General features: G+C 42.6%; 1 protein-coding gene across 1 annotated transcript in view; it reads right to left on the bottom strand.

Annotated features, from left to right (window-relative positions):
* Positions 1-18,188, bottom strand: part of LOC109915964 (supervillin-like) — a 156,739-nt gene that overhangs the window by 81,575 nt on the left and 56,976 nt on the right. Inside the window, exons 5-10 of the mRNA XM_048614388.1 lie at positions 17,422-17,483; positions 16,609-16,754; positions 13,930-14,176; positions 6,355-6,838; positions 3,433-3,661; positions 1,005-1,134 (exon numbers count right to left, since the gene is read on the bottom strand). Of these exons, the coding sequence (XP_048470345.1) occupies positions 1,005-1,134; positions 3,433-3,661; positions 6,355-6,838; positions 13,930-14,176; positions 16,609-16,754; positions 17,422-17,483 (1,298 nt within the window). The remainder of the gene's footprint in view (positions 1-1,004; positions 1,135-3,432; positions 3,662-6,354; positions 6,839-13,929; positions 14,177-16,608; positions 16,755-17,421; positions 17,484-18,188) is intronic.

Below are 18,188 nucleotides of genomic sequence, written 5' to 3'. Positions count from 1 at the left end.
AATACGGCAATCACAACTTGAAAGGGACAAACTGCATAATTTGATATTTCCTGAATTTTACAGGGTCTGGTTTCTGGTAAATATGGCACGTCATAAAATCAATGGCTTAATTATAGAATCTGTCTATTTCTAGACACACACAGACACAGATATTCACCCTTACACAAACATGCAAAGTAGTATTTTAAACATTTAACATTAAATACACATCATAAAATCGACGATTTAATTATAGAATGGCGCGTGCACACACACACACACACACACACGCATACGCACGCGCACACACACACACACGCATACACACACGCACACGCATACACACACGCACACGCATACACACACACACACACACACACACACACACACACGTTACCAATAGGAAACAAGAAGAAGTCTAAAATATCTTTCACTCCTGTGGAACTTTCTCAGACAGTGAGTTTTAAGAGTTTGGCTTGCACTGCCAGAGAGTGGGCCGGAGGCAGGTTCAATTGAGTCACTCAAAAGGGAACTAGCTGGTTATTTTGTAAAGTAACAATGTCCTTGGTTACAGGAAAGAAATAGGAGAATGGCATGGAGGGAGAAGCTCATTCAGAGAGCCAGTGCAGGCATGGTGGGCTGAATCGCCTCCTTCTACACTGTAATGATTCTATGATTTTGTTACTGCTGGGAAAATAAACTTGACTAAGATATAAATTTAAACCAGGGATATCAGCAGGGTGCTCTTACCAACTAGGCTTTGTGATATATTTAGGTTGATATGTAATATCTTCTGTAGTTCCTGTTAATGGAAGATTAATTACAAAGACTCTCATTCAGTTCTCTGGGTATTTATGAACCATATTACAGAATGTCTCACGAACCAGTGAAGACCAGCTGGTACCTCCAAGCCCAAATTCCATTTCCTTATGAATATTCCTCAACAAAGCAGTGTACAATACAAGGCCAGAATCCACATGACTGAGCTCTCACATTTCAACTCTGACCTGTCATCATTCTGTTACCTTTTTCTTCCAGGCACCTTCGGCTTGTTGAAGCTGACTGCAGCGTTCAGTTAATGGGACACGAACACCACCCTGCCTCTTGTTTATTTTATTCTTCCACTGCTCCTCACCATCTTTCAGTTTCTGCAACCTGATGTGGAGGACACTCCGTGAGATACAATAATATCAACTGTGACTTGTATTTATCTGTAACACAATATAAAAAGTTCCAACAAAAACAAAGTTGCTGGAAAAGCTCAGCAGGTCTGGCAGCATCTGTGAAGGAAAAAACAGAGTTAACGTTTCGTGTCTGGTGATCCTTCCTCAGAATGGAAGGGTCACCGGACCCGAAACGTTAACTCTGTTTTCTCCTCCACAGATGCTGCCAGACCTGCTGAGCTTTTCCAGCGACTTTGTTTTTGTTCCTGATTTACAGCATCCGCAGTTCTTTCGGTTTTTATAAAAAGTTTCAAGGTGTTTTCACAATAACACACCGATAATGAGTCAGATGAGGAGATATTAGCAAAGGTAACTGGAGAATGTAGTCAGAGAGGTAGATTTTAAACAGCATTTTACACTGAACATGCATAGGCCATTGGTTAGACCTCAGCTGCAGTATTCTGTACAGTTCTGCATGCCACACTTTAGGAAGGAATGTGAACACATTGGATGCTGTACAGAAGAGGTTTATGAGAATGTTTCCAGGACTGAGAAACTTCGGTTATCAAGTAGATTGGAGAAGTTAGGTTTGCTTTTCTTGGAAAAGGTGAAGGCTAAGTTGAGAGCGGGAGGTGATGGTTGAGTGGTATTATCACTGGACTGTTAATCCAGAGACCCAAATAATGTTCAAGGGACCCGAGTTTGAATCCTGTCATGGCATATGGTGGAATTTGAATTCAATAAAAATCTGGAATTAAGAGTCTAATGATGACCAGGAATCCATTGTCCATTGTCAGTGGTTAAAAAAAACCCACCTGGTTCACCAATGTCCTTTAGGGAAGGAAACTGCTATCCTTACCTGGTCTGGACCACGTGTGACTCCAGACCCATAGCAATGTGGTTGGCTCTTAACTGTGCTCTGGGATAGGCAAGAAATGTTGGCTCAGCCAGCGATGCCATCATCCCATGAATTAGTAAAAAAAAAATTGAAAGAAGTTTTTAAAATCATTAGGCTAGAGTGTAGACAAGGATAAACTGTTCCCACTCATAAAAGGATCGAGATGACAGGGCACAGATTTAAGGTAATTTGCAAAAGAAGCAAATGTGATATCGGAAAAAGAACTTATTGACACAGTGATTAGCTAGAGTTCGGAATGCACATCCTGGAAATATGGTGAATGGAGGTTCAATTGAGATATTCAAGAAGGCACTGGATTTTTATTTAAACAGAAACAGTATTCAGGACCTTGGGGAAAGGCAGAAGAATGGCTCTAAGTTGTAACACTCAATCCGAGAGCCAGTGTAGACACAGCAGGCCGAATGGCCTCTTTCTGTATTGCAACAGTTCTATTATATGTGAGTTTGAAGGAGAATAGGGAGAGAGAGAGATTTAGGGAGAGAATTCCATAACATGGGATGCTTGCAGCTGAAGGCACAGCCACCAGTGATGGAGTGATTAAAACTGAGATGCTCAGGAAACTAGGGTTAGAGGAGCACAGATATAATGGAGGTTTATGGAGCTAGGGGAGATTACAGAGATAGGGAGGAGTGACACATGGAGGGATCTGGCGAGTGAATGAGATTTGGTGCAAGTTAGGAGATAGATGGCACAGCTTCCCACTCAGACCCAGCCCTCATAACCCATCTAAACCTACACATCCCTGAACACTATGGGCAATTTAGCATGGCCAACCCACCTAGCCTGCACATCTTTAGGCCGTGGGAGGAAACTAGAGCAACTGGAGGAGACCCATGCAGACACGAGGAGAATGTGCAAACTCCACACAGACAGTCACCCGAGGGTGGAATCGAACTCGGGTCCCTGGCGCTGTGAGGTAGCATGCCAACCACTGTACCACCATGCCACCCTGATGTGAAAATTCTTTTCACATTCATGATTTTACATTCACTGATGATACTGTAAGGCACCCTGCGCAGTAGAAAGGCTCAGGGCTGTACTGAAAGAAAGGCTAGGCTGAGTAAGCTGCTGTGTCCTCACTGTTCTCTGGCAGACATTTGCTCCGTAGCTCCGTTGAAGGTAACTAGACATTACTGCTGCCCAGTTACCCTCAGCGTAAGTTGCGAGGTTGGGTAAGAAGAGAACCATGTTTAGCCACAGTCAAATAGCATGCTGCTGTCCTGGCCTACATGGCTAAGTGGATATTATAGCACAGAATGTCACTGGTGTATCTGACCAAACCAGAGATAGAGAGATAAATGGAGGATAAAAGAGTAGGAGGGATTGGAGTGTAACTAATAAGTAGGGCAGATTGGTTCTCAATCTCTGTACCTGTCCTTGACTGACGTTCCCACGTTAATTGGAGTTAGGGATTGCTCCAGATTGTCCTCATCAAATTGTTGTTCCAGGTAGTCCTCGCCTTGCTCTTTGCCCTGTGGTGTGCAGAGGTTATCAGCAGGTTGCCACTGTGGAGGGGAATGGTCGTCCTTCTGGTACCATGGTGGTGAGGAGGGTGGTGTTGAGAAATCGTCCTGTGTTGGCGCTCTAGATCCTTCAGTGTCTGAATGAATGGAACAGAAACCTGTTCAAACTAGTCTATCAGGAAAAAGAGTATCAGCACTTACGCTGGCTCTAACCACATCAACCAGGAATATCAAAGCTCCGCATTTACCATCACAAATTAGATTTAAAATTAAAGCTCGTCTTACAAACATTTCAGGTTTCCCCCATTACATTGCCACCAGGGAGTGAGATCTGGATAGTGAGACAGTTAACAGAAAATGCAATGCACAGCCAAATCCAGTCTTCACCCACAGCCAAATATTTCACAGCAGCAATTACTAAGTCAGCAGCATAGACAGGAACCCAGAATGACTTCCCATTTCTCTAGTCTTGAATTCTCAAGAGAATGATGAACAGTCATTCGGCCCATTTTAATTCAGCCATCCAGAATGACCTTAATGTCCTGCCTTTGCTGTAGCTACTTGTTATTTTAGATGGTGTCAGTTTCTTTTCTCACCTACACTATCTGGCCGGTTCATTTTCACGTGTTAATCATTTTTTCTGTGAAGAGGATTTCTTTACAGCTGTCCTAAATTAGACTTTTACTTCGTTTCGCCCAGCAACCTAAAATAGTATTCCAGATTTATCTTTTCCATTTCAGTTACTGCCTTAAATACCTATTAAGAACGTTTATTGCTTTAAATAAATTCACCTTTCAGGTGGGTCTAGGCCCAAAACGTCAGCCTTCCTGCTCTTCTGATGCTGCTTGGCCTGCTGTGCTTATCCAGCTCTACACCTTGTTATCTCACCTTTTAGGTGCTCCTTTTTTAGTTTGGAAAAGCCAAATTTTCACTGGTTTCTCCTCATAACTTAAGAGTTTTGATACTCAGAAACATTCCCTTTTCTTGAATGTTTCCTTGTTTTTCAGGGAATAAGACTTGAGGCACAACAACCACATGATCCATTTACTGGTTTATTTTTTTGATGGGGTGTGACAGTCACTGGCAAGGCCCACATTTGTTTCCCTTGAACTTTGTGGTTTAATACGGCCATGTCCAGGGGGTCAATCACATTGCTGTGGGTCTGGAGTCACATGCAGGCCTGACCAGGTAAGGATGGCAGATTTCGTGAAGGTCATTAACAAAAGTAATATTGGTTTTTACAAACAATGAGTGATTATGTGGGTCAACATTAGAGTAACTTTTATTACACTCAGATGTATTAACTGAATTCAGATTTCACTATCTGCTCTGGTGGGATTTAAATCTATGCCTCCCCAGTGTTACTGCAGACCTCTGGATCACTAGTCCAGTGATAATACCAATCAGCCACCCCCTCCAAACTGTCTTATATTCTACTACTTCAGTGCATGACTATTGCCTTTCTCGAGTGTTCCTCCACGCTAACTGACTTCAGTACTTGGCCTCTCTCAGCTTCATCATGACCTGCTTAAGGAATGTGTATGGAGATTCTCTTTCTTCAATTCCAATATTACAATCTTTACTTTTCTCCCACTGAAAATGCAAAAAAACTTGTGGCCTTACCAACTAATGAGTGCGGTTTTCCCCTTCTGCACTCGTTATAGTCGGCAGAATGTTATGGACCAGGCAGAACCGAAGTGGAAAATCCCAGCCAATATCTCCACTGAATGCATTCAATTGGGTAGCTTGTTAATAATTCCTGACAATTGATTGTGACATTTCTAGAGATTATGGAACTGAATTACCTGCTGGTATGATCATGTTTGGGTTATTGATAGAAGGTTGTTAATGGTTAACTACAAATCTACAATCCATTCTCTGTGATCAGACCTGGAATGTGGCTGTAGTTGGTGAAGGCTAGTGGCAGAATGTCTGAGCTCTTTCTTTTTAAACCACTGCATTCATTTTGCAGAGATTGATCTCTGGGCATTGGTTCCTCCACAAGTGTGTTCAGGTTTCGGAGCCAGATTCCAATCTTGTGTCATCAACATGTTAGGACGGCCTTATTTCCTGGATCCTAAGCTGGTTCTCATTATGGAGAGTAGCCAATAAAGACTGCACATGGAGAGTGAACTTCAGTCCCAAGTCAGAGTAAAGCCACTTATGAAAGTTGCAATACACTAAATCAGCAACTCATGGCCCAACCAGCTAAAAGGACAAAGGCGATGTAGTGATGCAACGAGGTCAACCAGATGGACCTCATAGAATATGAGTTCCCTGTTTGGACCAGGTTAACAGCCCCAATCAGGGAGCCCTGGCTGACAGATATAAACAGGAGTGTCAGAGGTTCTGTTCACTCTGAGAGACGGCTCTGAGGAAGCCAGGCTGGTGTCAAGCACTATGCATACGAAAATAAAGGTTGATTTGGTGATGGGATGCCAGCCTCTGTGGAATTATTTCCCCAGTATATACATTGAAATATCCCGACTTCTGAGATCCCCTTCAAGTCACACCCCATCCTAACTTTGTTATCTATCACTGTTCCTTCTTTGTCAAAGTCTGGAATTCTATCTAACAGCACTATGGGGAAGCAATCAGCACATGGACAGAAGCACATGGCTGTTTACCACCACCTTCGCAAAGATGGGCAATAAAAATTGGCCTTGCCACATTCTGAGGGAGAATTAAGAAAATCTCACTGTCTATAAGGGAAATGAATAGAGGACAGTTCAAGCAATGCAACCATTATTCAGGATAAATTGCAATGCCATGCAAAGATCAACATCAGAATTTGAAAGAAATAGTGATAAAGCACAAACATTGTATTTACCCGCTGTTTCTCTCTGGTCACCCTCTTGTATTTCACTGGAGTTTGGTTTCTCTGAAGCATCGTTCTCAGCTAGTCTCACTTCATCTTCACTCCTGCCCAGCTCCTGGGTTATGTCTGCCCTGTCTGTGTTGTACTCTCCAAATACAGCACTCGGAATAGAGTTGGTCTCCGCCAATATACCAGTTGGGCTCCTCGCCTCACGTTTCCTGGGCTGTTCCTGCAGGATGTGACTTTCATTCAACTTGCTGATTCCTTGTGTTTTCAATATTCCTTCAATCTCCTTTGGTGTCTCCTCGTTTCCCACAGTCTCTATCTTTCCGCTGTCCTCAGAGCTGGGAACTGATGCAGCTGACATTATCTCCAGCTTCACAATCTCCTCCGGAGCTGAGGGCAAGCTTAAAACATCCAACACTGTTTCCTCAGCAGGTGTCTGTCCTGGGCAGTTGGGCAGAAGTTGATGGCGTTGTTCTGATAAATCCTGGAGCTGAAAGTGTGACACGTGCTTTAATGATTGATGCACACAAGCTTTTCAGGGATTTGTTAACTGGGATGCAAGCTGACATTCTCAGCCTTTAGTACACAACCGTTTGAAAATGATTAACTTACTTGGCTTAGTTGGTGTCTGGAGGAGGGTGAGGAGAGCAGGTTGACCTCAAGACAGAGCTAAGTGGTTTTCTCAGGGTTTCAGTTTATGAATTGAGACCTGAAATTCAGGTCAAGTCCAGAGGAAACATTATGTTTTATATTGCCAGCTAAGAATGGATAGGCTAGCATCTTGATAGATGTAATAGTTATTTTTAATTCTGCAGTCCCTCTTCAAATTGCCTGAAATCTACCTATGTTTGCATTTAACAGAGGTAGACTGGGGCCAAGCAAATGAATTATTTCTAAAGAATCAGCCCATTGAGTCCACACCAGCCCTCTGAAGATCATCCCTTCCAGACTCACCCCACTACCCTATCCCTGCTTTTCCATGGCTAATCCACCTAGCCTGCACATCCCTGGACACTACGGGCAATCTAGTATGGCCAATCCACTCAACCTACACATCTTTGGACTGTGAGAGGAAACCAGAGCACCCAGAGGAAACCCACGCAAACAGGGAGAACGTGCAAACTCCACACAGACAGTCGCCCGAGGGTGGAATCAAACCTGGGTCCCTGCTAACCACTGAGCCACTGTGCCACCCAGGAATTTAAATATTTTAGTGAGGCTGGTAGCCTCAGATTTTCCAGGTTTAACTGTGGTTAGCCAGTCTTGCCAGGCATCAGAACATGAAGATAGCTTTGAGGAGACATTAAATGCCTTTACAGCACTGCTTGTGGGCTTAAAGGAAGAGGGAAATTTCCTGTGTCTCTCCTGAAATCCTCCCCCACACAAGGTTCTCTCAGGTGATCAGATATCCCCCAAAAGGAAAGACCCAAGATCAGGGGTCAGATACCACGCTCCCAACACAGCTCTGCTTCACCCCATCCCAGAGTTTCTTATTCGAAACTTTTCCCCTGTCATCTACATTACCAGCCCCTGGTAATAGTCAGGCCACTTTATCTAATGCAAAACATGAGCAACACTCTTTGCAATGTCGGGGGTAGTGATCAAATAGAAACTCTTGAATTTGGATTTCCAAAATCCCTAATTTTGCCAGCAGTGAGTTAGACCATTTGCAGCTAACAGGTTGGGACCTCATGCTTTTGTCTTCCTGCCTACGAGATCCCATGAAAACTGAAGCCCTCAGCATCAGTGGTGCAGACAGTATTGCCTTTGAGTTGTGGGTACCACGGATGGCAAGTTATTGGGATAAAATGGCAATAAAGGGCCGACACAAATTCAAAACAATGACATACTCACCAATGAAGAATTCAGGAGGGAAGTAGAAAAAAGCAACCTGGATCCGCCAACCAGACCGTAAACACAGTAGTGTTCTGCCTGAGGGAGTCTGGATTAGTAGCAATTGAACTAACTTGCTACAATTCTGACCATTGATGAGTGCAGTGCTTAGCTAAAATTTGGAAACATTGCACCGTTCTAACAGAGCTTGCATTTGTCTGAAACATTATTGTAACATCTACAGCCAAATCAGCGAATCAAACAACCTGATCCAAACTTCCTTGTAACTATTTTTACATTTTTCCCCAGTTTTTTCCAGTTCTCCCTGCTCTGCCCCCTCACTCTACCTGCACTGATTCAGCCCAAAGTAAAATGCTGCTGTGATCAGAAATGCCTCGATGACTGCCTTCTGTAATTGGCCCGCGGAAAGCACACTTGTGACTCTCTTACTGGACAGTGTCCACTTTCCCCTCCCTGAAGTGAAACACTTCTACGAGCACAGCGTTTTACCTGGCAGCCCAGCTGAGAAATATTAAACCGGGATCCAAGTGAAAAGGCAGCGGAATGTGTCAATCCACCACAGAGCTTAAACATGCACACCAGCTAAACACTTAACTCATTATGTACTTGCTTTCCCCCAGTTCATCAAGCAAGCTGTATTGAGAATGTTAAGCATTTCCTGCCTATACACCAACATCATTAGCAAATGTCTAAAAGTGCAGCCTTGGATCAGTTGGTAGCCTCTTGCCTCAGGGACTGAAGGTTGGAAGTTCAAGGATTTGAACTCATCAAGTTAGTTAACACAATGAGGGAGTACAACACAATTTTGTATTAGGTGAAGAAATATATCCATTCCTGCATATCAATGAAAGCTACCAGAAATGGAGAGAGCTTCCAGTCCGAGAAATTATATTTGCCTTTCACAAGCCAGGATTCCATGGGTAGCAAATAAAATCTGATGCTTCATATGTTTATCTTCTTGACAAAGTTCATCCTGGGGAGTCTGATCACTTCAAAATCATCCAAAGTAACACCAACATGTTCTTTATCAATTGGGCAGTTTACATTAAACTGAATGATCTAAGCTTTTGAAATCAGCTATTTATTTAGACACGGATGATCTGACTCCTACCTGGAAGATAATCCTGCAGTGCTTTACAAATTCCAATATTTCTCTAAGTCGTTGTTTAGACTTGAAGTTAAATTCGTGATCCAGCGCCAATTCCACACACCTGACTTTTTTTGTCACAGCGAACAAAAATGATTCATTGCAGCAAAACTATTTTTTAAAGCTCTCTGCCCCACCCTGTTCCAATTTATTTTACATGAGTAATGTCCTGACAGAGCCAATACTCCAACTCTTAAAGGCTGGATTTATTTATCACTGAATGTTTGTATAAGCGGAAAATGAAGCACCACATAGCAAATAGACAGTTGAAATTCTGACCTGCCCATTACACAGAAACACTCTCTCAGACCAAGCAGACCCTCCTGAAATCCCCTTAAAAACTGCACCAGATTATCTTAAATCTGTTACATGCCTCCTGTACTGTATAAAATCCCACTTTTCTATCCTAAACCCAAAACTTCCATCCCAAACCTCACTCTGCCCATCCCAAATCCTAAACCCCATCCCAAACCCCACTCCTCAGTGGCACACCCCACTTCCTCCATCCCAAAATCCACTCATCCACCCCAAACCTCACTATACCCTATAAAATCTCACTCCCTCCAATCCCAAACTCCACCCCCTCATTAAAATCCCATTCCCTTAAATCCAATACCCAACTCCCTCATCTTAAACCTCATTCCCCATCCCAACCACAGCCCTCATCCCAAATCCTACTCCCATTAACTGAAACCCCATTTCCCCATTCTAAAGCCCAATACTCCATCCCAAACTCCACTCCCCCATTCTAAAACCCAATACTCCAACCCGAACTCCACTCTCCCATTCTAAAACCCAGTACTCCATCCCAAACTCCACTCTCCCATTCTAAAACCTAGTACTCCATCCAAAACTCCACTCCCCCATTCTCCAAAACTCCACTCTCCCATTCTAAAACCCAGTACTCCATCCAAAACTCCACTCCCCCACTCTAAAACCCAGTACTCCATCCCGAACTCCACTCCCCCATTCTAAAACCCAGTACTCTATCCCAAACTCCACTTCTCCATCCCAAATCATACTCCTTCCAACCCATGCACCCAGTTTCACAACCAAAGTCCCTCTCTCCTATTTCAAACCCCATTCCTTTATTCTAAACCACACTCTCCCATCCCATACCTCCCTCTCTCTCATCCCAAGCCCCATTCCCTCTAACACAAAATCCCTCCCCCATCCCAACTTAATATCCCGCATTCCAAAACTCATGTCTGCTTTTTGAGCCACACTCCCCATTCCTCAACTTCTGGCTTTAAAAACTCATGTCATGGTCTTGTCTCCTTCAGCTCTGCATCCTCATCTGACTGTACATACCAGGTCACGCTGCCTATCTCCCTGAGTCTGGCTAACTGCATGGGCTCAGCCTGTCTTATCCCGCTCCATCCTGTCCTAAGCTATCCTACACTGCCATGACTTGTCTCCTCTTCACTCAGTAATGGCCGCCTCACTCTCTGGAATTCTCTTCCTTGCCTTACTCTCTACATTGAAAAGTATCCTCAAACCTTTATTTTTGACCAAGTTTATGTCACTTTTCCAGCTTTCCCTTAATTGAGACTTGGTGTGTGATCTTTACCGGTGAGAATCTTGGGGGTGATCACCACGTGAAGGGTCGTAGATGAAGGATATCTCGCATCTATTGCCAATTTAGTTTCAAAATTCACGGAAATAAAGAATTCTGAAGTGACAATATATGACTGTCCTTTTAGCTAAACTATTTTTCTTTGGGTTTCTCAAATATAGGAAAGATGTTGCGGCTGTACAGGACATTGGTTAGGCCAATTTTGGAATACTGTTTTCAATTCTAGTCTCCCTGCTATAGGAAAGATGTTGTTAAACTTGAGAGGGTGCAGAAAAGATTTACAAAGATGTTGCCAGGAATGGAGGGTTTGAACTATAGGGAGAAGCTGCATACGCTGGGGCGTCGGTGCCTGAGGGGTGACCTTAGAGAGGCTTATAAAATCATGAGGGGCATGGATAGGGTGAATAGCCAAGATCATTTCTCCAGGGTAGGGGAGTCCAAAACCAGAGGGCATCGATTTAAGGTGAGAGGGGAAAGATTTAAAAAGGACCTGAGGGACAACTTTCCCACACACAGAGTGATGTGTGTATGGAATAAAATGCCAGAGGAAGTGGTAGAAGCAAGTACAATTATGACATTTAAAAGACATTTGGATGGGTACATGCATTGGAAAGGTTTGGAGGAATGTGAGCCAAAGTGAAGGCAAATGGTACTAGTTAAAGTTTGGGAAACTTGGTTGGCACAATGAGATCACACAAACAACAAATGAACAAACGACCAGTGACGGTGTTCCTGGTGATGTGTGATCATGAGAGAGGTGCTGACCTGAACACTGGGACAACTCTCTACTCCTCCACAAAACAAGCTGAGAGATCCTTTACAGGTAGTAGGAGTCTGTCATAGTGTAACAGTCTAACAGTACTACATTGAATGCAGGGTGTGCGCTCAGCTACAGTGGGTTTTGGACCTTCAACCTGTTGAGTCAAACGATGGCAACTGTGCCATGTTGACACTGGATATACTTTCAAACATGAGCACAGCCTGATTTGCCAGGAGCACACATTGTTAAAAAAAACACACTGACAATGAGGTTGGAGTATTTGGACTTTTGTATTCTGAGCTGGCTGATTGGATTAACTTTATTTTTTTAACCTGCTTTGTGATGTGCTCATTCCTACATTACCAAAAGGGCATTGTCTATTTATTCCAGTTGAATAAACAGAAATCACAAACTGGCAATGGCCAATTCCCAGGAGTTTGCAGTTCCCGAACTCACCACAGTCTCTATGGTTAACCACTTCAAAGTATCATTGAGTTCCCCTCAGCGACATTGTGTAAATATCTTGGGAACAAGTGTTGATCAAAGGACAGCTTGCTGGACTGAAAGCACAACGGTTCTTTTACAGATAGATTTTCCAGTCAATTTAGTTTTTCACACTAATATCCTTTCTTTCCCTCTCTAACACACTGACCTTCGCAGGGGTGTAGTTCAATACGGGATGTCAATGCCACCATCCTTGCTCATTTAGCTAATATACAAGTGTTACCCTGTATGGTGCCAGTAGACTATTTGACTATTGAGGGCATCACAGGTTAGCGCCTATCCCACTCTCAATCAATGCCCATGCATTTTCCAGTAGGAATCATTAAACAGTAATGCTTAATAGAAATATTGGCTATTTTTTTCCCTCTCTGTACAAGGCAGTTAGCTATAATATCCCCCATGATATTTATAGAATCCCTACAATGTGGAAGCAGGCCATTCATCCCACCGAGATCACAACAACCCTCCAAAGAGCATCCCATCCAGACTTAACCCCATTTCCCATGGCTAATCCACCTAGCCTGCAAATTCCTGGACACTATGGGCAATTTAGCATGGCCAATCTACTTAACCTGCACATCTTCAGACTGTGGGAGGAAACCATAGCACCCAGAGGAAATGCACATAGACACAGGTGCTCTGGTTTCCAAATGCCACACAGACAGTCGCCTGAGGGTGGGATTGATTCCGGATCCCTGGCGCTGTGAGGCAGCAATGTTAACCACCGAGCCACTGTGCTGCCCTTCATCTAGTGCAGGTTAGAGATTGGGTTTGCACAGTCTGCATGCCTTAGTGAACATGTTATACCGGACAATCAAGCCATAATGGGTTCTGCAACTGTAATGTTTAACACATTAGGTGTATGAGTGCATGTATCACAGGCGAATGTGCAGGTACAGCAACTAATTAAAAGCTAACAGAATGTTATTGTTCATTTTGAGGGGAGTTGTTTACTGTGTGCAATACTGGTGTTGTTAATTAAGGAAAGATGCAACTAGTTTGGAAGCAGTTCAGACAAGGGTTATTTGACTACCTGGAATAGCTGTGATGGTTGGAGAGGGGAGGGTTGTTTTATGAGGAAAGGGTTGAACCAGTCAGGTTCATATCTGCTGGAGTACAGTAGAGTAAGAGGAAACTTAATTAGTCTTGACAAGGTGGATATGGAGAGGATATTATAAAGCAAAGAATTGGATGTTGGAAATCTGAATCAAAAACAGAGAAACAAATCTCTCTGTAGAGAAAGACCCAAATGCTGCCAGACCTGCTGAGATTCCCCATCACTTTCTGTGGGAGATTCTAAAACCAGGACTCACAGTGTAAAAATAAGGAGACACCCATTTAAAGCAGAGATGAGCAGAATTTTATTCTCACAAATGGTCAGGAGTCTTAGGGACTCTCTTCCTCAATAGGTGGTGAAAGCAGAAAGAAGGAAGAGGCAGATTCTTGATCAGCTAGGGGTTGAAAGGTTACCTGCAGTAGGTGAGAATATAGTGTAATCAGACCAGCTCTGATCTTATTGAATGGCAGAGCAGGCTTGAGGGGCTAAATGGCTGACTTCTGCTCCTAGTTTTTATGATTCTATATAAAACTTTCAAATAAGGCCTGAAACCTTTCAGTTGCAAGAATGTTCAGTCATTAATTATTGCTCAAACACTTATGGATTGTTTTATGTCATGAATCACAGAAGGAAATTATTCTGCTTCACCATCTTAGTAAGATTGAAATAAAAATAACATTTACCAGCTGGACCTCATCAAAGGTGACAGGTTGTGTGCGATACCGAGCCCCTTTCTGTCTGCGCCCATTAGGTCCTTCCACTGCGGGCATCTTCTTTGGCATGGGCTGACACAGGCTGTTAAACAAGGCCATCTTCTGGTTCAGACTCAGCCTGGAATTCTCATCACCTCTCTCTTCTACCTCCTGTTCAACTGCACTGCTCTTTTTTCCATCTGCATCCTGCTCCTTTGGTGACTGTGCCCTAGGGAGGCTAACAGCAGAGTTTTTGTCAATTAGTGTAGAAGCAGAAATTGAAAAATGTGAAGAAAAGTATTCTTCAAATGTAATCCCTTCTTTCACTTAGGAGAAGCTGGCTGTCATTTGGGTTAGGAACAGTATTAGACCATTCAGCCCTTTGATCCTACTTTACCACTCATTTAGCTCTGGCCTGATCTTCATCTAGCCTTCACTTATTTGTTTTTTCTCCATATTGCTTACAGCATGTGGAAAAGAACTGTACAAGGCATGTCAAATACATACAAGCCAAGGTTCAAACAAGGTTAACATATTTCTCTGATAACACAGTGTGGAGCTGGAGAAGCACAGCAAGACAGGCAGCATCAGAGGAGCAGAAGAAGAAGGGTCCTGACCCGAAACATCAACTTTCCTGCTCCTCTGATGCTGCCTGGCCTGCTGTGTTCCTCCAGCTCCACACTGTGTTATCTCTGACTCCAGCAGTTCTTATTATCTCTAACACATTTCTCTGATTTTCAAATCTACCCATTGAGAAATAAACCTCAGAGCTTTTGTCTTCTTGTTTACAAAGGTGTTAAATGGTAGCATTACTTTCACTAATTGGTGAATCTCTACCTTGAGACCCCTTTGCTTCTCCACGTCATTTAGACATTCTTTTCCAAGGACCACTATATCTCCTAAGTCCTTCTATCAAAGTACCCAACTCATGTATGTGCCCATTCTACTCATTTATGAATGCTTTCTTTGATTTGTTGCAGCCCTTCATGGTACTAACCATAAGCTACAATTTTCTGCCAACCACAAATGGATATATATCTGCTGGACCTCCCATTAGTGTTAACCATGAAGTGACACCTTCTGGAAAATTCATGCTTCTAGCCTGTAATTATCATGCTATTGTGTTTGAACACGATGCCATCCATAATCAAATTTCCTCTCAAAATCTACTATCCAGAGCCACATTTGAAAGTTAAAGACTGACAAGATCTCAGAGGGCAATACGAGAGCTATGTCACTTGATGATCAAGTTGTTCAAATTAATCAAAGGATTTGATTGGGTAGGTAAGGAGAAAATATGTCATTTTGTGGGAGATCATCCATGTAAAAGAAGACGCAAACTTAAAATGAGAGTTAGGCCATTCAGCAGCAAAATCAGGAAGCACATTTTAGGAAATTAGGATCAGGAGTTGGCCTTTCAACATCATTTTATTAAACAGGAATGGTGTTTAATAGCTGTATTAGAGGTTTTTGAGGTTTTGACTAGCAGGGATGATGAGGGGGAGGCACTGCATGTAATACATATGTATTTTAGGAAGGCAATAGTAAGGTGTCTCACTAGAGATTGTTGCACAAGGTTAGGGCTCATGGGTTTGAGAATACATGTTGGAAATGGACTGGAAATTGGTTAATGGTCAACAAATAGAGAATAGGAATAAATGGGTTGTTTCCAAGATGGTAGGATGTTGCTCGTGGAGTGCCTCATTGATCAGCATTGGGTTTCAGCTATTTATAATGTAGATCAATGACACAGATAAGGAGACCAAGTATAATATATCTGAGTTTACTGTCAATACAAAGTGAGGTGGAAAAGTATAGTGTGACGAAGACATAAACACTATCAAATATTGTAAGTAAAAATACATGTGACAAAGTGTTACAAGTGTTTGCAGCAGACAAAAAGTCATTTAGCCAAGAGTTCCAAACTGGTGATTATCCACCACAGGAATCTCCTCATATCCCACTGTGTTTAACCCCATGGGCATACCCTTCTATACCTTTCCCCACTTCATGTGCTTATCTTGTGTTATATTTAGTATCATGTCTTCATTATGTTATAAAGTATATTGTTGTCAATGGATAACTTAAGTGCAACAAATGTTACTTAGGTGAATGTAGCAGCCAACTTGTGCACAGCAAGATGCCACAAAAGTACATGAAAGACTAGTTAACTATTCTTTTGGTAGAGTTGATCTGCTGGAGTGAGGCTGACTGGGGTGAGGAGGATTTGTTCTTCATTTTTAGTCAGTCCATGCGTTCTTTTAAAGTTGATAAGTCCACAGGTACTGCCCTTGCCTTAATTTGTGGCAAGTTCCATCGTCCTTTTACCTCCTGTGCTCTCTGCCATATACTAGCTCCTGCCTTCATTTTAAAATTCTGATCCTTGTTTTCAAAACCCGTCATGGCCTCATGCCTCCCTCTAACAATCTCCTCTAGCTCCCCAAGCGTCAGAGGGATCTCTGCACCTTTAGTACCAACCTCATGCATAACCCCAAATTTACTTGTTCAATCATTGGTAGCCGTGCCTTCAATTGCCTTTGCCCCATACTCTGGAAATCCCTCCCAACTTCTCCCTGCTTCTTGACCTCACTTTCTGTCTTTAAGACACTCCTTAAAACCTGCCTTTCTGCCTTTCTAAACAGTACAGCCTTCTCCTGATCTATTCCATACCTGTTTGCCACCACCATTTCCTCTGTGGTCACTGGCTGAGTCCGAGAACGGTCATGCGAACGTCGCAGCCTACGCTCCATGGCTGCGTTGCTGCTGCGAGGACGCAACTTTGCAGCAGACTCTGCAGGGGACCCTTTCTCCAGTTCCTAATGGAAATATGAAAGGGAGAGAGACAGCACAACGAGAAGAAACAGAATAATTCCACGCAACTCGGCTAATTCTAGCAGTGGATTTCCTTGGCAAAACATTGCACCAGTGACAGATTACACAACTTCTCATTCTGGTTCCTTTTGAGTAAACTTTCAGCTGGGAAAAGCATCCTGATCTATCTCGATTGCAGTTCAGGCCAATGTTTATATTTTAGCATGTGGCATCATATCTGACTGGCCCGATACTTTCTGGTCTATTCTTTTTGTTATTTTTGACACCAAGCAATGGAATGTTACCATGTAAACTGACTGGTAAATGTCCCGGTTATGCTCAAATCAACTAACTTAATTGACTCAATAATAATTGTCACATACAATCATTGAATAGTCCTAAGTAACTTTACAATGTCTGAAATATGCTGCTTTAAAAATCCTTCTGCCATACTGTGAATTTAACCCCTTTTGAAGATAGTGTTTAATTTGTATGCTTTACTATTTTACAATGTTTTTCACCCTCCAACCTCAACAAAAGCAGTGAGAGTTCATAAGAAACTGGGACGAGGATTTCAAACATAGCCCACACTCTGCTGGCAGGTATAAACAGGGGATAAGATACTAAATTCTCCTTGAACAATTAGTGAATATTCTACAAATCAGCACCTACTTTGAGCAGTGTCATCTTTGCAGCTACACTCAGCTTTGATTTTGCATCCATCTTGTCATTCTCTGTAAGAAGAAACCAAGAGAAGTGTCATTGAAGGGCCAGAGACACATCAACTCTACACGAAGCACATTGTTTTACATGAGAGGAAATAAAAAAAGAGAAAATGTAGATTTTGGAGAACTCACTCATGAGGCTAGCTTTCCATTTCTGTATTAGGTTAAAGCTAAATATAGGGCACAATTTCAAAAGGAGTACAGGAGCAGGGTGTAAATCAGCATAAGTTATTGAAGGGGGCAGGACAGATTGACAGCATGATTAGTAAAGCATACAGCACCCTACATTTTCTTAATGCAGGCTCTGAGTGCATGAACAAATGCTGTTGCTATGTTGCCTTGTTGAACTTGTATGAAACCCTATTTTGGCCTCAATTGAAATATTGCAGCCAGTCTGGGGCATAACACATGAGGAAAGATGTGTAGACATTGAGCAGAGTGCTGAAAGGATTCATGGAAATTATTCCAGGGATCAACAACTTCAGTTATGAAGATAGATTAAAAATGTTTTCATTAGAAAAGAGAAGGCTGACAGGAGATTTGTTGGAGGTATTTAAAATCAGGAAAGGTCTAGACAATGTAGATAGGGAGAAACCAAAAGAACTGTGCTGCAAATTAGAAACAAAGACAGAAATTGCTGGAAAAGCTCAGCAGGTGAGGCAGTATCTGTGGAGAGAAATCAGTGTTAATACCGCAGGTCGAAGGTTCTGAGGA

The sequence above is a fragment of the Rhincodon typus genome, chromosome 30, assembly GCF_021869965.1.
Source record: "Rhincodon typus isolate 14 chromosome 30, sRhiTyp1.1, whole genome shotgun sequence".
NCBI classification, from domain to species: domain Eukaryota; kingdom Metazoa; phylum Chordata; class Chondrichthyes; order Orectolobiformes; family Rhincodontidae; genus Rhincodon; species Rhincodon typus.
This window is presented reverse-complemented; position numbering and strand designations above follow the sequence as displayed.